The 7,223-nt window shown below is 49.5% G+C and overlaps 1 protein-coding gene across 2 annotated transcripts in view; it reads left to right on the top strand.

Annotated features, from left to right (window-relative positions):
- Window positions 1–2,473: 2,473 nt before the first annotated feature.
- Window positions 2,474–7,223, top strand: part of LOC126579856 (protein FAM98B) — an 8,060-nt gene continuing 3,310 nt past the window's right edge. Inside the window, exons 1-2 of one of the 2 annotated variants that reach the window (XM_050243510.1) lie at window positions 2,474–2,589; window positions 4,142–4,457. In XM_050243510.1, the coding sequence (XP_050099467.1) occupies window positions 4,343–4,457 (115 nt within the window). In that variant the 5' untranslated portion in view covers window positions 2,474–2,589; window positions 4,142–4,342. Of the gene's footprint in view, window positions 2,594–4,141; window positions 4,458–7,223 lie in introns of both variants that reach the window. The other variant, XM_050243511.1, reaches the window with a different exon arrangement.

The following is a 7,223-nucleotide window of genomic DNA, read 5'->3' as shown; positions in this document are numbered from 1 at the left end:
GTAAGTGTCATATTAAACTACCACTTTTCGGCACTATTTGGTTGTAGTTTGGGGAAGACATACTGGAAACTTCATTCATGGCATCAAATTTAGAAATGCATGCCGGCAAAAATGTACTTTTTTGGGTGGGTCATCTAAAATATGCAAATCAATCTTTTAATCGATTAGAAAATTATCCAGGGAGCCCCCGTTGATTTTTTGTTGAATTTCCCCAATTTTTCTATTGTTGGCAGCATTTTGAAGTTGTGAAAATGTGATGCTTTATGAGTGTTTGGTTTGACAATCCCGACAAAGGGGAGGGGGGGGGGGGGCTGCAAGCTTCCGGCTTCCAGAAAAATGTCCAGCCTAACAGAAGACTGTCGATGACCGTCACTGAGCAACGATAACGCCGATGACGGTAAGAGGGCACCTCGAGAGCCTTCCTTCGATCCTTCCTTCTGCAGCTGCTCTCGTTGTGCGGTCAAGGGAATATGCGGATTACGGAAGGGGACTGCGGTCTGATAACAGTGAAAGGAAAGTGGGTTGAGGGAGAGAGAGCGTTGGGGTTGGATTAACAATTCTGTTTACCGCAAACGTTGTAAGGGTGTATGTCGGATTGCAATGCCTAACAGGTCGCGAGGATTAATTTTGTTAGAGATCTTGAGTCCGTTTTCTCTTTTTCTCGTCCAGTTTGTTTACAATACCAACCATGTGTAATGTCCTTTGTGATTGCTTTGGTCAAATGTTATACTACTTCTACTTCTTAACTGCGTTTGGCCAGCTGCAACGACCTCACGGCCAATCCCACACAGCGATGTAGTCACTTTTTCCTCGGATTCGGTCGGATCAGCATCTTTTGTCCCTTTGTTTTAATGCATACGTTAAATAAAAAGAACAATTTTCTCTGCTTGTCTCATGTCATCTCGTTTCGTATTTTTATTTACTTCTTAAAGCCTTACTCCTTCTTCCAAACCCACAAGAGCTATTCCCTGCCCACGAGCGTTGAACCAGCCGTTGAAACAACGGTCGTTTTATTTGTTTTTCGAAACATTTTTTTATTCGTTTTATTTGTTTGGTCATAAGCCGGCGATACATGAAGCGTAAACTCAAGCGTAAATATAAAATTAATTTACACTTGAACATGTTTACATGACCGGGTTGAGACGCGTAATCCGAATTACACTGAACTTTTATCGACTTTTGTGAGAAAAATAGGATCTTTTTTCCGAAGAAAAAGATTTAAAACCGCTAGTAATGATCACTCACTATTAATGCAAACCACAAACAGGAAATATAGTGAGGCAAATCGCTTGCAAACAGCGTTTACGCTAGGATTTATGCTCCGTGGACCTTTAATCTTTTTTACACCGTGTAAACGGCAAACGTAAACTTTTTGGCATTGCGCTCTGAGTTTATACGAGAGTTTACGCTTCGTGTATCCCCGGCTATAACCGTGCAGCAGTTTTCGAAATCGAGTTCTTTTTTCGAATGATTTTCGATCGCAACCCCCATGACAAAGTTTGAAATTTCCGATTTCAGCTCAAACGCTCATGAAAAAGGCTTATTTTACAGGAAATCATTAAAGAGCTGAAATCAGCAGTAACCTTGAAAATGGCCTTGAGGTAGGTCAGGGATGACTGAGATTTAGCCCGTTTTAGAATTGCTTGAACGATTAATTAATTAATCAATGAAAGATTTAATCGAAATCCCACTCTACAGATCAAAACTTCTTACTCAAAAATCAAGACATCCGAAATCTTGAGAGAATCAAACAACTTTTGATCATATTTTGTGGACGATAAGCTAAAACCCCTATAAATAAGAGATGCTATTTGTCATTTTGCCTAAAAACACGATTTTTAAAGATTTTTTTTTAATAATCTATCAACAATTTTCATGAAATCTCTAAGGGACTACCTGACAAAGAGTGTACAGATTGTGTGATAAAAAATTCAAACCAATCTGTTCAGTAGTTTTACGGTACTGGATCGGAATCGACTTTGAAAACCTTTGGTTTTCAATCTCTAGATCAATGTTTAACTGTAGAATTCATTCATTGTGACCTTGTGGTTGTATAAAACAACGAGAGTTGTTGGGTAATGCAGCAAAAAGGCTCACAATTTTCACGTTCAATAACGACCATTAGTAAAAAACTAAAATAGGCCCCCCCACTCACGACGAGTTACTGAGTGACCGAAAAAAACGTTAATTTCAGCATTTTTAATAACAAAACCTTCATTAAAATATGCGGAAACGTAAATTGATGTATTCGGGAAGGAGGGAGGGATGAAAAAATGCATTTAATCAGTTAAAAAGGGTTTTTTTCGATCACTCAGTAACTCACCGTGGGGGGGGGGCCTATTTTAGTCTTTTACCTCGCTCTGTTAGCTGCTCTGTTAAACATTAACAGAGGACTTTGAGTGGCACGTGAGCGATTTCTGTCGTACGGGTTAGCAGGGGACTTTGAGTGGCGCTTGAGCGATTTCTGTCGTACGGGAACCGGGATTTTTCACTGTTTCGTAGATTGTCGTAGTGTGCGGTTGAGCTCACGGAACAACGTGCGACGGTTACAAGTGGCGACGACGACGACGACCTGAAAGCAAACACATAGTGAGTGAGTTTCCCATGGTTGCGAAGATTGCTGGTGTGGTAAAGGAACGGGTAACGTAGAAAAGGGGCCCAAAGGTGCTACATTTTAATCGGTGCGCCCTGGGGGCACGCCCGGCACCTTTTGCGGCGGGCAAACCAAGCAGCAGCACCACCACCACCACCACCATCAGCAGCAGCAGCAGCAGTGGACGCATTGAGTTGGTGGCATGTGCGTATGTGCGTCAGAAAAGCGGAACGCGGTCCGCATAACGATTTCCCGGTGTGTGCCGTGGCGCATCATCCGAGGCCCATCATGCCCAACACTTCCTCCACCATTTTCCGCCCGGTTTCAATTGTGGTGTGGATGCTGTGCAGTGAGGGTAGGGGTTGCAGCGCAAGCAGGGCCAACCGTCGCCGCCATTGCTCGCCGCGCATGCACGTACTCACGCACGCACGCACACTCGCACCCTCCCGCTTGAACGGAAGCATCGAGAAGGGAAAGAGCTACCGCGGCTACGAGATCATTGAGAACGTGTACGCATACATAAAGGCTTGCGGACGCCATCGTCGTCGCTCCTTTTGCGCGCACTCTCCCCCCCCCCCCCCTTGCCTCTTTTTCTCTTTTTTATTGGTCTATCTTTCTTCTTTCTCCAACAATAATCCGGCTTCGAGCGTTTTTCCCCCTCGTCCCACGCCATCTGCCTTCCATTACAAAATCGGAAAAGTGACAATCCGCACACCGGCAAAAAACCTTCTCAACTCGCCACCATAAACGCGCCAACGGATTCGGCATGCTGCGTCGTCGCTGACCACGATGATGGGGCCCCCTGCTTGCTGCCCGCGTGTCCATCGTCGTCGTCGGCGCCTTCTGCCCGTTCATCTGCCCATTTTCTTCGGGGCCACTGCCCGGCCCCGGAACCAACCATCCGTTTCGTCCTACATTTTTCTACTATGCTCTCCATGCACCCCACCGCCCCGTCAGCGTAGTAATGCGTGTGTGTGTGTGTGGTGGCGGGGTGGAAGGGGGATGTGAGCTAACTAATTGACCACCGAATTGACCAGTCCGTGTGCCAATCGACCGTGGCAATGAAACAACCACCACCACCACCACCACCAGTATGTGTGCGCTCGCTCGCTGTATTCGCTGTCGGCTGCAGCCAGCTTTTCCCTAGCTACTACCACCACTGCCCGCCCGCCCGCTCGCCACCCCGTTACCATCTTTTTGCGATCAATTTTCTTTTCCTCCATTTTTACTTCGACTTTTCTCAGCGCCGCGATTGCTCCACTTAACCGAGCTCACCGTTCTACCACCACCATCGTGCGGTGCGAAAACATGTTGGTTCCTGTCGTTGCCAGCTCCACCAACACCCCTTTTCTTTTCCACTCGCCCCTCGCCAAACGCCCCACATCATCTCGCGAATGTTTATATTTGCGCGTGTGTGTTAGGAGTCCCGGTTGAAGGCAAGAAAGCGAGCCAGCCAGCGATTGATCAACTCTTTGACGCTGACCAACACCTCTTTCTCTATCTAACTCACTCTCTTTCTTTCTCTTTCTCTGTCTTACGCGACTGCAGCGGATTACTACAGTTTTATAGCGCAGTTTGTGATTCTATCAAAGAACACTAGAAGAACAGCAACAGTCATCCGGACACCGGAGACGAAACCGGAAGCCCACAGTGTGTGTGTGTGTGAGTGAGAGAGAAAGAGAGAAGGTGTTGGTGCACACACCGGTTCTGCGATAAGCGAGCGAAACCGAAGGGACGAAGGCAGCAAAGATGGTTTCCAGTGAGCCGGAGGAGGAGGTTGGCGCAAAAACTGAGCCCACGACGACGACGGCGACGGCGACGACAACGGCAGCGGCGACCGCGACTGCGGCAGCACCAGCGAAAGGTAAGAACAAATCCCCCTTCCCCCCCCTCCCTTCCTCCCCTTCTGTCACATTCCTTCTCTGGCAACCGGTGGGGATGACAATGTGTGACCGGTGGTCACTCCGCGGCATCGTGATGACTGGTGCGCCCCTATGCCTTTGCCCCCACCGTTATTTAGCGCTTCCGTTCTGCAAACTTCCCTCTCGCGCCCCCCCCCCGCAAACCTTCAACTAACGCATTGCACTGGGCTCTAGCAGCGCCCTATCATCTCCTGTCTCCGGCTGACGACGCGGTTGCAATATCAGCAGCAGCGGCACGCCGGGCGCACACCACCACCGGGTACCACCTAAGCGTGCGCGCGATTGCTCACACACAAACAAACGTACGCGTACGCGTAACCCTCTCGATGGTGGCGACAACGACGACGACGACGGTCCCTCGGTCGTCATCCGTGGTCGTCATGCTTATTTTCGGCGCATTTTAGTGGCGCATCCGCCGAAGTTTTCCATTCCCTTTTTTCCTTTTCCTTTTCCTTTTCTTCAAACCACCCACAAGAGATCGAAAAAGGGTGTGAAGGGGGCGTCGGGGTGGGCTGCAAAGGTGCAATGAGTTAGGAGAGAGGAAACACAGATGACGCGCTCGTGGAATGCTCTCTCTCTCTTTCTCTCTGTATTTGTGCGCGCACCCGCGTGATTTTTTACACAAACAGGCGTACACACGGCGAAAACCATCGCGCGTGTTGCTGGTGTGTTCACGCACCCTTTTGTGTTGGTGTGTATGTATGTGTGTTGTTTCCTTCCTTTTTCCCTCAGTCTTGTTTTTTTTTGTTGTTGCTGCTAATGATTATCCTATTAGTTCTAGGCGAAAAACAGCAGCAGCAGCAGCAGCAGCAGCAGAAGAATCATTCACCCCAGGCTACGCACACTACGCATGCGACCACAAACACGAATGGTATCCTTTTCTCACTCGCGATCGCTGCGCGACCCATTCGCGAGGGTGTGTTCGGTCATCAAGATCATCAGCCCGCTTTTTTTTCTCCATTTGCCGCTCTTCCGCTCTTCCCTTTCGTTGGCACTTGTTGCGTTGCATCAACGTTTGTTGTTGTGGACAACCTGGCAACTGCGCCACGGTGTGGTCCAATCAATCGCTAATCGCGATTGAACTCACCTCGCACCCAGCCGCACGATAAGCGAGCATTGAAAGCATAAGGAGCATGATAACCTTTTGGAGCGCGTCGAGCGGTGTCGAGCACGTTCTTTCCACGTCCGGCGATCGAAAATGGGATGGATGGGTGGGAGTGGTGTGGAGAGGAAACGCACCAGCCCTGGGATGTAAGCGCATCGCGGATCTCCAGGGGGGGTCCAGGTGTGGTTGCGGCCGGTGGTACGAAGAAGAACGTTGAAGAGCGAAGAATGGTGTCTAGGAAAAAGTGTGCGATGAAAGATGCCACGGGGGTAGGGGGGGTAGAATAGCGAAGTGCGCTTGCGTGTGCACACCACCCCATTCCGCACGATGGAGAGAGAGAGAGATAGAGAGAGATCGTGCGTGGTCCGCTTGGCACGGTCGCGTGTGTTTCGTCATCGCGCAACTATTCACGGCACCCGCCACCCCAAACTCAACCCAGCCCAACCCAACGAGTGTGGTTCCACGCATCGCATTTATCTCTCTATCTATCTCTTCCACTCTCACACTTACTCATACACCCAGCGTCTTCTTCTTTTACTGCTACTGCTGCTGCTGCTGCTGTTCTTTCCTCGATCGATTCCCCATTCCTGGCGTGTCCCATCCGGTAGCTAAGGTGGCTAGATAGAGGAACCAGCCAGAAAATTGGCCCAATACACATACACATGAATGAAATGATGAAGCTCGCGGGGAGCGAGAGGGAAAATGTGTCCGGCCACCACCACCGAGGGGCCGGGCTGGGGGGGGGAGATGAGATCATGATGGCGTGGAATCGGCTTGCATTCTTTACTCCCAAAAGAAAAAATCAAACCCCCCCCCCCCCCCCCCCCCCAAAATTTAACCGGGCGCGCACAATTCCAACGGTACTGTTTCCGCCGACCAGCGGGCCACGAGGCAAGGACACTGTCTGTTCCCATCTGGAATAACATTCCGCCCCCCGCGGGAGGGTGTTTTTGAGGTGTCCTTGGTGAGGTTTTAACTGGGTTCGCATTGGCATTTTATGCCCCAGATACCCGATCGCTCTTTTGTTAGGCGGGAGGCGCCGCACCAATGAGTGTCATCGTTTCGTGTGCGCGACTTTCTCCTTGCCGGGTCCCTTGGTCTCTGGTCTACCGGGGTGTGATTTGATTTTTGGTGGTCGCTTGCTTTCTCCTTCTTACTTTTTGGCTCTTTGGTCTACTTTTGCCCCCCACCGTAACCTAATACACCACACCTGATTAACCGACCGAACGCGTACGCAGACGTAAAGGGAGGAAGCCTTACGAGAGAACGGTGGACACCAATCAACGTTAGCAGAATCGTCTAGAACCAGCTCTATGTTTCTGTGTTATGTTATGTCAAGCACACCATTTATCAACGTTCTACCATTTCTTCCTGGATCTGGAGTCTTCAATCAAAAATCAAATAGCGAATGGATGTGGAATGGGGCGGTGCAACAACAGCAATCAACAACTACCTTGCATCCAGGCCTGATCGGTCTGGCCCACTCTCAGCTCTCAACCATTCCCGCTCGGCGAGCTTCTATCAACTAACCACTGCAGCAAAATCCATCGTTGAGACACACTACGGTTCTGCACTAGGGCTTCCTTACTGTCTGTTCAACCTG

The sequence above is a fragment of the Anopheles aquasalis genome, chromosome Y (assembly GCF_943734665.1).
Source record: "Anopheles aquasalis chromosome Y, idAnoAquaMG_Q_19, whole genome shotgun sequence".
NCBI classification, from domain to species: Eukaryota; Metazoa; Arthropoda; class Insecta; order Diptera; family Culicidae; genus Anopheles; species Anopheles aquasalis.
Note: the sequence above shows the minus strand (reverse complement) of the source record. Positions and strands in the feature narration are given on the sequence as shown.